We start from the raw sequence: 15,827 nt of genomic DNA on the forward strand, positions 1-15,827 counted from the left end.
CGAATACAGTATGTTTTCAGCCTAAATACCTGATATAGGTACCGGCCTCGGTACAGATCCCAGCAGCTCAATATGATTACTGTGGAGCAGAGATGCTCTAAAAGCTCTGTACGACTTTTATTTGTTTGTTTTTTTATAGCGATGCAGATCTGCTGCCAAGGCATCATGAGGTTTCTGTTTGTTTTTAACAATAGACAACTATACCTTGTCATAATCAACAGTTTGATAATGAGAAATAACTTGTAACAAGATTTATATCCAACTATCAATCACTCCTGTATATATCTGTGCGATACAGTACGCAGCTGTCTCGAATCAGATCTTGAATTAGTTTCTAAACTGATCCATTTCATACACGGTGCTTACGTGATGGCGGCAACATGCTCAGTCACAGCGTGCTACACGCTGACTCACCAAGCCCTCAGTGGGGACACTGGAAGCAGGTCCAGGTCTACAGTATATCACATAGTGTTGAGTGTTTTCTGCTGTTTTTAAAAAAGAATATTTGTTATTTCCTTTACGACTGTCCTCTGCAGTGCATTCGTGACACACAACCCTCTGTGATAATCTCATATGCGCTTTGGGTGACTTCACATGAATAAACAGTTTGATTAATACTGTCAAAGCGTATGTGTGTGTTTTGCTCACGCATAGTAGCCAAAGTGTATTTATAAAACAGCATCTTTTTATTCTTGATTTTTTCACGTTTACAATCAGGGTTTCCCTCTGGCATAGTGCAGCATACAAAACGAATTAACAATGCACATATTAGTATAAATAGGATATTGTTCCTAATTAGGCTGGCCAAGACAACAGATGAATTCAAGTTAGTTCACTTCAGTTTGTAGTTTTTTTGGTAAGCTTGTAGCATCCAGTAATAACAGCACGTCCACAGATTTTCATTGGAAAAAAAAATTTGACATGATTTGTGGGCTATTACTCCCTTTCAATAAATTCCTTCAAATTTGAGACTCCATCTGAACGCGTGCTTATCCCATCTGATAACGCTGGCAGTTTTCAAAGAACCCTTAAATTATTCAAACCGTTAAGTTTGAACAGAGGCAAGCAAACTGCTGACGTGCTCTAAAGGAGAAGTCATTTCCAAAAAACGGCGAGCTCCATCTTCTGAAAGAGACCGTGCTAAATAAATCATTTGCCGTTCATTCACCTTCGCCTCGGTAATTGGCCTTTCTCCGGGTTCTAAAAGTTGGAAGTTGAGGAAACTATTTGAGGACCACTATTTCACTAAATACACGTATTTACTTCTACTTCAGCAACGCACAACGGTCATTGTTAGGAAAAAATATTTCCACTGGTTGATATCAAGAAAATCAAAAACACTGATACCAAAGCTATACAGCGTGAGCATCCATATCAAGTCTTACTTTTTTTTATTGCTTAAAAACAGAAAATGAAATGTGCACGTTAAGGAAAAAAAAAAAAAAAATTGTCCACATCTTATCTTACAATTTTAGTCAAATGAGTTAAAACATATGAAATATAGAATTACATTATATATATTAAAAATATAATTTTAATCTTAACAAAATCAGCAACATGTGACAGCTTCTTTCATTTAGTTTTTGTGCCCAACCTTCAGCTGTGTTGAGTATTATGATGACTATGATGAGATACTGTTTACCTCGTAACAGACAGCAGATAGAACCACCTTTGTTACTACGAGGAAATTAAAAATAACAAGCAAAATCTCTCGTTTTGGGGGCTACATATGCCTCCTCAAAAATGTGGACCAAACAACAATTCACTATAATGAGATACTGGGAGAATATTTTCTTCTTACTGTTGGACTAAACAGTTAATGATCTTATTTTTCACATTAGTTTCAAACCAGTGGTACCGGTCTCACACTAAAGAGACCGTGATAAAAACCACTCGCAGGGTGACAGACGTGATATCGCTCCCAACTGTAAAATGACAACTTTTCAACATTCTCCGTCAGTTCTTGTGCAAATTGCTGAAATGTGCAAAGGGCCCAACCCCGTGGAGCAGGCTGTGGTCAGCAAGTCATCCAGGACATTCATTCAGTCATTCAGTGTAAGGGTCAGATCAAACCCACCTATGCATTTGAAGTGGACATTTTCCAAGAAGGGCAGCTGTGACTGAAGCAGGTCCACAGCTGTCACGGAGATGTTTTTGCACCTTGAGATGTCGAGTGTTTTCAGGCGGTTACAGTGCTGCGCCAGCAGTAACAAGGACCTGCGGGGTTCAGTTCAGTTCAATTTGATTTATATAGCACGTTTAAAAACAACCACAGTTGACCAAAAGTGCTTAACAAGCTCCAAAAACCCAAAATTGATAATATACACTAGAGCCCGACCGATAAAGGATTTTTAAGGCCGATATCGATACAAATATTTGGTGATTTAAAAATCTGATATTCCGATATATTGGCTGATATACAGTATATATATATTTTTTTAAATCCAGAAATGCGTAACAAAAAATAAACTGATTTCCCTAACAGTAGTTATTTGCAGTTATTTATGAGTCAGAGTTAGTCAGTTAAGTTCTGATAAATAAAATGTATAAAAATACAAACTTAAGATATGAAACTTAAAGTTCTTTGAACAAAAACACAATAACAAAAAAAAAAATCTGAGTTGCCAACAGAGATGTTGTAGAGCGCCCTCTGGTGGACAAACTATGCAACGCCAACACTCACAACATGGTTGAAGGGTGTTTTTGTCCGTTTTTATTTTATTTTTTAAATATTCATTTATTGGCCATTATAAATGCCGATACCGATAGTTTGGAAAATGCCTAATATCGGCCCGCCGATATCTCGGTCGGGCTCTAATATACACAAACAATACACAATACAAAATATCCAACAGTAGAAAAAAGGATCAAGGTGTCAAAGCTCAACTTGAATTGACAGCCAACCAATAGCAGTGGGTCTTAAGCAGCGCTCCGAGCACTTCTTATATGAAGAGGTTCCAAAGGTCGCCTTTATTTTTTAATCTGGATCTGGGAGCATCGAGGAGCATCTGATTGGAAGACCTCAGTGCTTTGACAGGTGTGTGGACATGTAAAAGCTCCGATAAATAAGAAGGCGACAACCCATTTAAAAAAAAAAGAAAAAAGAAAAGCAATACAATTTTATAATAAAACGAACAGGAAGCCAGGGTTTGCGAGGCTAAAACTGGGGTTATGTAGTCACGCTGTCCCGGTTAAAAGCCGAGCTGCTGCGTTCTGGACTACCTGTAACCGACGAAGAGATGACTGATCCAATCCAACATATGAAGAGTTACAGTACTCGAACTGAGACGTATATGTATAACTCTTTCAAAATCCAAGGCTAGTAGGTAGGGCGGGTGCGTGCCTATGTTCCCACATTTCTAAGAATTTCTTTTTTCACTGAAAATTAGGCCCTATCTTCCCACAGCCCTATGTTCCCACATAGGGCAAAATTAAGCCCTATATTCCCACAGTTTCCACAATTCTAAGATTTGTTTTCAAAATTAGGCCCCATGTTCCCACATTTCCTTTTTCATAAATTTATATGAGATTTTATCCCCCTTTCTCCCAATTTGGTAGCCAATTACACCCAACCTAGTATCCAGTAGCAATGGACTATAGATAGAATGTAACCCTAACCCTAACATAGGGCGTCATTTTTTTTAAGATCATTTTTTGGGGCTTTTCCCTTTATTTTGAAAGTGGATAATCATGAAAGGGGGATGAGAAATGGGGGATGACACGCAGCAAAGGGCAGCAGGTCCAATTCGAACCCCGCGCCGCTGCAGGACTCAGCCAACATGGGGCGCACACTCTTACTGGGTGAGCTAGAGGCCGCCCCACATAGGGCCTAATTTTAAGAAAAATCTTAGAAATGTGGGACCATAGGGCTGTGGGACCATAGGGCTGTGGGGACATAGGGCTGTGGGGACCATAGGGCTGTGGGACCATAGAGCTGTGGGGACATAGGGCTGTGGGACCATAGGGCTGTGGGACCATAGGGCTGTGGGACCATAGAGCTGTGGGGACATAGGGCTGTGGGGACATAGGGCTGTGGGGACATAGGGCTGTGGGACCATAGGGCTGTGGGACCATAGGGCTGTGGGACCATAGGGCTGTGGGACCATAGGGCTGACCCCGGTAGGGCTTATCTCACAGGTCAAGAAACCAGGGATTGACCCTTAAATCTGAGCTACAGCAGGGATTGTATTGTACGCCACTCACCTGTCAGTGATGTTATTACAACAGGAGAGGTAGAGATGCTGCAGCCGGCGTAGGTACGGGGCAGCCTGGGCCACTCCGCGGTCACTGATCCCCGGGCAGTGGCTGAGCGCCAGGCTGGTGAGGCTGCGGCAGTGCCAGGCGACCGACGCCAAGCTGGCGTCGGTGATCTCCGGCAGCATGGAGAGAGACAGGCGGCGGAGGTCTGGGTAATGCACCACCTGAGGAGAGGAGAGGAGAGGAGAGGAGAGGAGAGACACTATTAAAAAAGGTATAGTACGCGATATGTTCATCCAATACACTCTCTATTTTCAGTGTGCGGTTTAAGCGTCTTGCTCAGGGACACATTGGTTGATGTACCGCAGTGGGAATTGAACCCAGATCTCCCACACCAAAGGCATGTGTCCCACCCATATCCACTGCGCCATCACCACCCAGATTGGACAGATAGTCTAGCTAGCGATCTGGATTGACCCTTCAGAGATCTAAGGAGCAGTATTTGTTTGGCAGTTGAGTTCATTCAGCATCGCTTACTGCACCTTTAACTCAGTTTTTGTGAATTTATTTTTTCAAATATTCTGCATTCCTGTTGCAAACTGAGACAAGTGCGTCCCTCCCCCAGCCTCCCACCTGTGTGATGCTGCTGTCAGTGAGTTTGGGGCAGGCCGAGAGGTCCAGCTCCTGCAGCCGGCTGAGGGCTAAGAGCGAAGCTCCAGCCTGCTGTCTGAACTGATGCAGGTCGTTCTGGGTCACCAGCTTGGGTCGCTCCTCGAACGGCAGACGGGGAGGCTTGAAGAAGCCCATGTTGCCGAAGGTCCGGGTGAACCTGGGACCCTTGTCTCCCTGTTGAGAGGAGTGCGTTGTTACAACAGCTGTGAACTCGTTTACATCTTTGCTCCTACAAGTGCAGGTACCGGAAAGGCCCAAGCGCACTGAAAGCGTCCGACACGCACGTTTGGAAGTACACCGCTCGTTTTACAATGGCTGAACACGCGCCGAGCGTTACGAGGCACGTCAAACTGCTTTGAAAAAAGGAGGGATTGATGCGGTGGAGGATGAAGGACAAGCTGTCAATCAATCACAGTCTATACACACTCACAGAGTCCCGGGAAGAGGTCCAATCAGGCAGATTAACTGAAAACACCTGTGAGGGTGTTGAGGGCCTTTAACTAAAACCACATAACCAAAGGGAAACAAGGGAGGTCAGGAACAGCAGCAAACAGCTGTAATATACGGGGATCTGTAATACACAAAACCTTTTGCCTAAATAGCGAGCTTTTCTAATATACTGCCGGTTTCTGTGTTGTCGGCACTTCAAATCTGATGCCCTGCAGTGTCCATAGGAGCATCAAACGAGGTGCATCAATTATTGCTTCAATTCAATTCAATTTTATTTATAGTATCAAATCATAACATAGGTTATCTCGAGACACTTTACAGATAGAGTAGGTCTAGACCACACTCTATAATTTACAAAGCCCCAACAATTCCAGTAATTCCCTCAAGAGCAAGCAGTGCGACAGTGGCGAGGAAAAACTCCCTCTTGGGAAGAAACCTCGGACAGACCCAGGCTCTTGGTAGGCGGTGTCTGACGGGCCGGTTGGGGGTTGGGGCTTCCAGTGCGATTGGGCCTAAAAACTTGTCATGTCTGTGGTTCTCACCGTCTCCTGGTCCGGCTCACATCTGGCCGTTTCCACCATCCCCAGCAGACCCCAGTCTGTGACTTCTTTGCACCAGCCGAGCCGCAGAACCACCAGCCTCTGCAGGTACGTGGCTATGGCGCGCACCGACAGGTCGGTCACATTGACGCACGATGTCAAGTCCAGCTCACGCAGAGTATCCCCAAGAAGCTGGGTGAGAGAGAAAACGGCAAGATCCTGGGAGGAGAGAGAGAGAGAGAGAGAGGGGGAAGAAGAACGTTTTTTTCCCATGTATATTCCACACACACTAACAAACATATATGCTGTACAAAGACACGGACTGACCCTAATGTAGGTGCAGCTCTTGAGGTTGAGTGTCTCCAGCTGTGCTCTGGCAGCACTGGATTCCGTCAAGCCGTTCACTATCTCTGTCCCGCTGACGTGCAGACACTCGGACAGATCCAGACTCCTCAGGGACGACACGGACAGAAGGTCGGCCAGGCCTGAGCGTGACACAACATTATCGCTCAGTAATAATGTTACTAAGAATGGGTCTGCTAGAGCCTCCTGCCTCTAGCAGACAGGAGGCTGGTGCTGTTCATGTGCATGGAGGGGTGTCAAATGGGAAGATATTTCACAATTAACAAACCTTTAACACACATTAAGTGATTTTGTTCAAGCAAGTACTGGCTGGATTGCATTTATTACAAATATTCATGATCCCCCAGAGAATGAATTACAGAATTACAGCGAGTTTCTGACCTTTTGTCTGGCGCCACCATCAGGTCAAATATTGCCTTTCCCTCTCACCTTGATCAATGAAAAAGCATCTCAAAAACAATGGTTTGGACTTGCATGCCTCCAGAGGATGAATCCTAAAATGTTTAGTGATATTTTTTTCTAGCCCCAGCCTAGTCTCACATTGCCGGACCTTCCTCCACAGCGCTGCGGACGAAGGTCAATGTTGTAGGTCAATGGCGCCATCACTTCCCGCTGCCTCAAGATAGCAATACGCCAAGAACACCTCCCTGTAAGACCAGCACGCCCATGGGCGCACAGATGGGCGCAGGTGCATTTGCTATTTAAACGACGCGGGAGCTGGACGGGAAATTGACAACTGCGCCGGCTGGCTTCTAATGGCTACTAAGAAAGGAGTTTTGCTGTATTTACAAATTAATCTAGTCTATGATGACTTTAATATGTAGCGTGTACCTTTTTCGGTGATCCTCCAATCGCGGGACAAGGAGAGGTGTGTCAGGGACTTGAGGCCCTGTGCTATGGCCTCTACAGACCTGCTGGTCAGCTCGGTGCAGGCACTGATGCCCAGTCTCTGGAGGCTCGTCTGGTGCTTCACCAGAACCTCCATGGAGTAGTCGGTCAGCTCCTTACAGCCGTGCAGACACAGTTCCTCTAAGACCAAATCCTGAACCTGGAACAGAAAGAAGAAATTAAAAAAAAAAGACTTAAAATCCTACAATATGGGTATTTTATGAAGACGAGCGAGGACATGCTAAAATCATGAAAAGATTCTACATCAAAAATGAAATCTTAGCCAGTATAAAAGCAAACTATTTTCTCCCTGCACATAGGTGGCAAGATATGACGTGAGCAGTTTCATTTGTAAAGAATCATTCCTGGCTGCTCAAGCAATAATAAAAAAAAAAGCCGTTGCAGGGACTGAAGGCATCCTGACCTGTGCGACCGTGCGTAGTGACTCAGGGGTGATCGAGGTTCTGCTGAGGTCCAGCGATACAAGGGTGGATTTCTGCTCCGTTAAAAACCTCCGCAAGTTCCTCAGTGACAGCAATGCTGAGGAATCCCTAACAGCTCCCACCGGGCAGCCTCCATACGGGTCGAACTCGAAGGCGATATGGCAGCCGGCCAGCGAGAGGCGGCGGAGGCGCGGGGTGCAGCCAGTGAGCCGGTTGAAGGTGAGGTCGGAGAGGTAGCGTATGTCGGACAGGTCCAGCTCCTCCAGACCAGACAGAGCTGACCTGACCTGCAACAAAAACATAGAGTTTGACTTGAAAAATTGAACATTACCACAGGCACACACACAAACACAATGACAATAACATTTTAACTGTGTGAAATGTTTAGCTGCTGTAATACCGAGGGGAGTGCCCATCAGTCGCTCTCATGATTACATTTCTTATCACTGCTAATGCACTTTCTCCCCAGAGGACTAGAGATATAGAGAGATCCTACGTAGGAAAAGCAGAATCTAAAAGTGCTCAACAAAAGGTAGAAAGCACTGTATGTTTATTGATATTATTAGCTGGCAAACTGCGTAACACAGTGTTTTTCAACCTATTTTGAGCCACGGCACATTTTTTACATTAATTACAATTACATTGTAGCCTAATAAGATCAGAATCTGCATTTTTCCTTTTTAAAAATGCATCCATCACTGTTGCAGGCTTACATCGATGATCTCGGCCCTATTGCTTACATCCTGTCACTGCCACCTTTAATTATATTGTCTTAAATCAACAAGGTCATTATTGCGTTATGACTGCCACCTACTGACACAGAATAGTATTTCATTTCTCTGCCAGTCATCACATTGCAGGCATAGATGCGCAACAATGGTAAAGTATTTGCAGTAACTCAATAAAAAAAAGAAATTGTTGGACCAATTAAGTAAAATCGGATAATTTCCCACAGCAGACAGGACGATCTAACTAGTGTGCCGCGGCACAGTGGTTGAAAATCATTGGCGTAATAGATAAAACGGATGTAATGCCTTCATTTTATGCCTTTTTAGGCTGACTATATTTTATCAAATCGAAACAAAAAATACATAGTACAACCGAAGAAGTTACTAACTGCTAGTTCAAAGACATTAAATGTATAAATCACCTATCTTGCTACAGTAAGTGTCAATATTTATTTGGAAAAAAATAATGCAATGAATTAGTTTAGAATTTTACATACTTAAATATGTGTTTAATAGTAGCTTGACCACAACAAATTGCATGAATTCCACTAGTCAAAAGCTAATGGTAGGTTTTTTTTTTTTTTTTTTTTTTTACAGCTAAGCTAGTTATGTTAGCTTTAGCAGGAGTCTAGCTGGGTTTTCTTTTTCCCCTCTAAGGGAAGAAGTGGACCCAAACCATGTCAGCAGAATACACAACAGAGCCACCGGAGCCCCTCACTGTAGGGGCCAAACATTCAGGCGTGTACCGTTATCTTGGCGTACGCCACACATGAACATGTCTACATGTTATGGTGAAAGATGACTCATTTGGCCATATCACTTTTATTCACATCTCTGTAGACCAGTGTCTATGGTATTAGCACCACCGAGCTCTAAAATGTGCATTCCTCTTTGTAATAAGCGGTTCATGCACTGCAACCCGACTGATCCTTTCCTGCATCGACATTCACAGTCCCCTGAGGACCGATCAATCGATTATCAAAATAAGCTGGCGAATAATTTAATAGTTGACAACTAGTCAATTACTCTTTGCAGCTCTACATCTCACTGTTACATAATACAGTACAGGCCAAAAGTTTGGACACACCTTCTCATTCAAATGCGTTTCCTTTTTATTTTCATGACTATTTACATTGTAGATTCTCACTGAAGGCATCAAAACTATGAATGAACACATATGGAATTATGTACTTAACAAAACAGTGTGAAATAACTGAAAACATGTCTTATATTTTAGATTCTTTAAAGTAGCCACCATTTGCTTTTTTGATAGCGCTGCAAACCCTTGGTTTTCTCTCAATGAGCTTCATGAGGTAGTCACCTGAAATGGTTTTCACTTCACAGGTGTGCTTTGTCAGGGTTAATTAGTGGAATTTTTCCCCTTATTAATAAAAAAGCAAAGGGTGGCTACTCTGAAGAATCTAAAATATAAGACATGTTTTCAGTTATTTCACACTTTTTTGTTAAGTACATAATTCCATATGTGTTCATTCATAGTTTTGATCCCTTCAGTGAGAATCTACAATGTAAATAGTCATGAAAATAAAAAGGAAACGCATTTGAATGAGAAGTTGTGTCCAAACTTTTGGCCTGTACTGTATATAATACCTGCTGTCTGTGTTCCTCCCTGGAGAGGAAAGCCCCAGACATGAAGAGGCTGTTCAGGCCCCGGAGGTTGAGGCTGCGGAGGGAGGTGAGGCGAGGGAGGAGGGCCAGCAGAGAGGCCTCTGTTACACTGCTACCAGGCAGGGCCAAGCTCTCCAACTTAGAGCCCAAGCACAGACCCACCTGAAGAGGGAGAAAGACAATCACACATGAGGGGAGACAGACGGGGAGAATAAAATGATCAGAATTCAAAGAGAAGATAAAAGGAACAGGTTGGAGTAAAGCGAGCAAATGTGGAAGCAATGGAGAGGTAAAGGTGGCAGAAGGACACAGAGAGAAAGAGAGAGTGAGGCCAATGTGGTTTAATTTACTACCTGCTGTTTCCATGCCATAAAAATGACATGAACTGTGTGATGGTTATAGCATCACCAAATTCCCTAAAATAATCCAACTCCTACATTGATATAAATGTAAACACTGGTAGGTTAAACATTGTCCTTATCTTTTTCTAGGCAACGGTTGAGATTTAACAACTTGATTATCCAAAAAGTCCTGAACGGGAAATTCAATGCTTGCACATTATCACGCAAATACACACCCAGTATTGTGATAAAAGTCAATGAGGGGGAATTTAACAGCAACTCCTGCAGCTGCTCTGACCTTTGGACCACACCGTGGTTAATTGTGACTGCACTAAATCCTGGTCAGTTTTACAGGAAATTAAAATGATAAGAGATACCATGCAAATACTTAAGACATATTCTTGTTCCTGGCTTATACTACAATGTCAGCCATTCAGGAGGGGAGAGCTCTTTTCTTGCCTGATGACAATGTGTTTCTGAGTTGAATAAAATCCAATCAACTTGGGTATGCTCAGATCTTTTTTTTTTTTTTCCAGAGGCTTTTAGAAGTTCCAGAATTCTCTGGAACAAACAAGGCTTGTGTGATCATTTGAAGTGAAAACACAACGCTCAATAAAATCAGAGTTCACGTGACAGCAGCAATATGATTTCTCCAACAAAAGCGACTGTTTTAGTACATAGGGGAGATATATTTAAAACACAGACGATCAGAAATACTCCACGTTTCACCCATCCACTGCTGCTTCCGGTGTATCTTGTTTGGCCTTGATCTACTATAAAGAGGGATTTATTTTGGGTTTATGAGGGAGCTTCAGGTGTTCTTTAATAAAATAAGTAATAGTTCAGTTAAACCAATTCTAAAATTACTACATTATGACCCACCCAGACCTCTCAGGTCGTCTGGGACAGGTCTACTTGTTGTCCCCAGAGTCAGAACTAAACAGGGGGAAGCAGCATTCAGTTTTTATGCTCCACATATCTGGAACAAACTCCCAGAAACCTGTAGGTCCGCTGCAACTCTCAGTTCTTTTAAATCTAAGCTAAAGACCTATCTTTTTGATGTTGCTTTTCTTTAAATAATCTATTTTATTAACTTTAATTTCTTATACTGCACTGTAACTTTTATTCTTATACTGCATTATCAATTTTATTTTTGTCTTTTAATGTTTTTAATTTGTTTATTATTGTTTTTTAATTGTTTTCTAACTGCTCTTTAATGTTTTATGTAAAGCACTTTGAATTGCCCTGTTGCTGAAATGTGCTATATAAATAAAGCTGCCTTGCCTTGCCTTGCCTAAAATTAAAGCTTTTGGCAATTTTACAGAAATATTTATCATGATTAAAGATGTTACTCTCCCCGCAGTAATGCAGACAATACTTATCTTCTTAGCTTTCATCTTCAGCTATGAAAAGACCTGTAATTCTCAATATGTGTGTTTTTTAATGGTAACAGCATACTGCACCTCCAGAAGCAGTGATCTGGACATACTGAAGCCATCGAGCTGGCTGATAATCAGACCGCAGCGGGACTTTCTGCTCAGACCCCTGATCAGCTCCAGGGACGAGGCTGAAGCCGGGAAGCAGAAGGTGATCTTCCTCTGCAACAAATCAAAACACATTTACAGGGGTTAAAGGAAGAAACCATTTGTGAGCCTGAAATGCTGCCCTGGAAGAAATTGGTCACAATGTCTTCAATAAAAGTATTATATAAATGTAAAACCGCTCCATATGCCTAAATTCAAGCATGGTGCCTGAGAACTGTAAGCCCTGGATTTAGGTCTAGTTTACTTTGCCCTCAGGCATACAAACACGCAGATCCTTCAGCAGTCACATTTCAAATCAGACAACAGCCACTAGGGCTGCACAATTAATCGCAATATTATCTAAATGACAATATGGACTAGTGCAATATCCAAATCGCAAGGGGGGCGCAATATTTGTTAAAGGCAGAATATGTGTCAAACCATTCTGAATCAAGCATTGTGGTGCTGCAGAGACGTCCCGGCCTACAAATCCTATCCTAGAGACTACAGAAAATGTCTTTGTTTGGTACAGATCCTCGCAAAATTCACACTATAATCATTTGAATTTTTTAAGATTTAATATTAGTCAATGAAAATGAGAATAATGATACAAACATGATCATTCATCATATCAGTGCAATCGGACTCTGTGCAATAACTACTATTTACTACTATTTTTTTTTAGCTTTTTATTGAGAACATGGAATGAATGTGTATGTGTGGATGAATGTGTATGTGCGAGATGTGCTTGGGTGAGAATGTGCTGGTATATATATATATATATATATATATATATATATATATATATATATATATATATATATATAACAGAATTTCGTTGTACCGTGTACAATTACAATAAAGATCTACGGTATCTATCTATATCGTGAATCATATTGCATTCGCAATATCAGTCAAAATAATCTCAATTAGATATTTTCCTCATATCGTGCAGCTCTAACAGCCACTGTGTCTACAGCTTCATAACTATTTAATATGCAGATTTATCAGGCATTATGCTCTAAAGTCAATTACCTGAGAGTCCTGACTGGCATAGTACCAGCTGCGGCAGACCAGCGAGGCTTCCTTCCTGTCTGAAGCGTGGAGAAAGCTCAGGATGTAAACTATGATCTACAGCAAGGGATAGGAATACAGCATTACATTACATTAAAGTGTACTGATCCTTTAAGAGGTCAGTTGAACAGCATCTTATTAACTCAAATGACAGCATACTGTATGACTGAATGACATCCTCTGACAAGAACATCATCCACCACTGATGACTATGACTGGGGCTCTACTGACAGCTCTCATATCTACTGTGTGTGACTGGAAAATATGAAGTTTGTGTAAATAAAAGAGTCTTTTCTAGCTTTTCTTTTCTTGTTTCAACCATTACATTAACTCACCTCCAGAGGCAGCTCAGGTGTTTCTATAATGTCCTCCCAATTACAGTCTTCCATCTCGGCTTCTCATTCGTCATTATAAAGAACTCCAGAACATCACGAGTGACTCAGTTATTAGCCGCTCACTAGCTAACATTATCTGCACGAGTGAAAAAGCTGTAGTTTGCTACCGCTAGCGTTCAACTCGCGTCCTTCTTATACGTTAACTAATTAATTAAACGACCAATTTCAGATGAATGGAAGCCAACGGAGAGCTATGTTGTCTGCTGTCATCTCGCTAAGCTACTTTACACTGTACCACAGGCTGTACATTTCCTTTGGCAGTCTGACGTCAGTCGCATCAGCTGACCGGAGAAGGGGGCGGGGGATTGTGGGACATGAGGTTTTCACTTCTATTCACCTTTATTCTTTGGAATTAACACCGCATGTCTTTGTTTTGACCCTGTTGTTGTACCTTTAGCTGGAGTGCTTTTCCAGCCCCACCACAAAGTCAGTTAGTAGTAGCCTACGCTTTGACCTAGATACATTATGGAAAATGTATTTCCCCTGCCACTGGACATTCCACTGGGGTTGACACCCGGTGTTGCGGTAAAGTATGTAGCCTACCCCCCGTCGGACCCAACTGCCCCTGCAAATGTCCCTGAAAACAGAAATTAGCTGTTTGATGCGAAATATAACAGGGCATCGTTGCCAATTAAATTCGCTAACTGAAAAAAACAACACACATTGGCCCAGTTGATAGATAGATAGATAGATAGATAGATAGATACTTTATTGATTCCCAAGGGGAAATTCAAGGTCCCAGTAACTTAAAGACATCACCCACAACATAACAAATCCACATGAATACACATGCATAATATGGAAAATAAAAGAAAAGATACTAAATAAAAAATCCACATTAATGTACTAAGGATACATCCCTTAGCCCACATTCATGTGGATTATTATTAAGCATGAGACGCTTGCAGTGACAGGGCAGGGACTGACCCTGTGATTCAGTAGGCTATGCATGGTTAGGTGCTCTATGAGTGTGTGTCATGGTGGTAGTGCAAATAAGTCCAATAGTGCCAGGATGAAGTCTAGAGACCAGCATTAAATGTGGACAATATAAGAGAATAGTATTGAGTTGAATAAAGAAAACCGCAATGTGTTTAAAACCTAGACTATTTTATACAGTCTATGGGTTAAACCAGTAACCACATTTGAATCAGAACAGCATCACAAATAATTGCTTCCTGTTTAGTTTTTGCTGTTTTGATTTGTGGTAAATAAGATCACTGCCTAGACGGCCACCTCCACCCCCCAAATTTTACTGGAATAGTTTTTTGTATGATGATTTCATGTGACAAATAGTTTGATTTAAGTTATGTGTCAGGCTTTTTTTTTTTTTTTTTTTTTTTTACCCTAAATGGTCAATATAAACCATACAAAACACCACTACACAAAATATGCTGAAACAGGTCATTTATTCACAAAAGACAGGGATACATCAGTGACAAAATCAAGTTTAAGGACATTATTACACTCACAAACATTTAAGTCCAGTATGCACTTTTCTCCACTCTTAAAACACACACACACACACACACACACACACACACACACACACACACACACACACACACACACACACACACACACACACACACACACACACACACACACACACACACACACACACGAAAAACAACATTGATAATCTTTTCTACAGATTGTCTGGCAGTATGGTTAGCTGGTTTATAGGCCCGTTTTCTGAAGCTGTATCGATAATCAAACCATCTATGCAAAAAGAATAAATCTTACATTATTACTGAGTCCTAAACACATTTACATCACAAATCAAACATTTAGCATGATTAGAATGTATGCACATGTCATGACGCTGGGAGGCAGTACAGTAATTTTACATTAACAGGAAAGTGTGATTCATCTAAATTTCAAAAAAACATATATTTACATTATACAAAAGAAACAAAAGAAATTATGAACATAAAAACATGAACTGTAGTTGTGAAATATGTCAAGCAATGGTATTACGTGTACTGATGGCTACATTTTTAAATTAGTGATTATCTAACTTTGCTTAGAGATTTAGCATGTAGAATACAGTGTTGAGGTAATAAGAGGCTAGGTGATGTTTGAGCTTGCAAATGATGGTCAAAGACTGAAAATCTATATAGAACAATATGGGATGACTTTACATTGACCTGTCAACATTATTTGTAACATATGGATGGTCATGTTGTTACAACCGTAAATACAGCTGCTTTACTTGGTCTGTGCTGTTGTACAAACCAACTTGTTAAAACATCAGCAGCGCAAGCTACTAACACCAACACAACACAAAGGTAAATGACAAAACATATAAGGCAATTTGTTCTTTTAAATTGCTCATATTACGCTTATTTTAAGGTACATAGTATTTAGAGGTTATATTAGAATAGGTTTACATGGTTTAATTTTCAAAAAAACATCCTATTTTTGTTGTACTGCACACAGCTCCTCTTTTCACCCAGTGTGTTGAGCTCTCTGTTTTAGCTACAGAGTGAGGCATCTCACTTCTGTTCCATCTTTGTTGGGGGTTGCACATGCGCAGTACCTAGGTAAGGACTACTAGCCAGTCAGAAGCAGAGTATGAGGGTGTGCCA

At 41.5% G+C, this 15,827-nt stretch overlaps 1 protein-coding gene across 2 annotated transcripts; it reads right to left on the reverse strand.

The window, feature by feature from the left end:
* Positions 1 to 692: 692 nt before the first annotated feature.
* Positions 693 to 13,517, reverse strand: fbxl9 (F-box and leucine rich repeat protein). Of its 2 annotated transcripts, none has more exons than XM_028585459.1 (11): positions 13,180 to 13,517; positions 12,806 to 12,901; positions 11,711 to 11,845; positions 9,889 to 10,068; positions 7,534 to 7,839; positions 7,053 to 7,269; positions 6,186 to 6,343; positions 5,862 to 6,077; positions 4,831 to 5,043; positions 4,204 to 4,421; positions 693 to 2,217 (listed from the first exon to the last, which is right to left on the reverse strand). In XM_028585459.1, the coding sequence occupies exons 1-11, from the start codon at positions 13,231 to 13,233 to the stop codon at positions 2,043 to 2,045; spliced, it is 1,968 nt and encodes a 655-aa protein (XP_028441260.1). In that variant the 5' UTR covers positions 13,234 to 13,517; the 3' UTR covers positions 693 to 2,042. The 2 variants fall into 2 exon arrangements, with proteins under 2 accessions (XP_028441260.1, XP_028441261.1); XM_028585460.1 differs by having other exon boundaries at positions 12,806 to 12,864; positions 13,180 to 13,248.
* Between the last annotated feature and the right edge of the window lie 2,310 nt (positions 13,518 to 15,827).

Source organism: Perca flavescens, chromosome 8 (genome assembly GCF_004354835.1).
Source record: "Perca flavescens isolate YP-PL-M2 chromosome 8, PFLA_1.0, whole genome shotgun sequence".
Taxonomy (NCBI): Eukaryota; Metazoa; Chordata; class Actinopteri; order Perciformes; family Percidae; genus Perca; species Perca flavescens.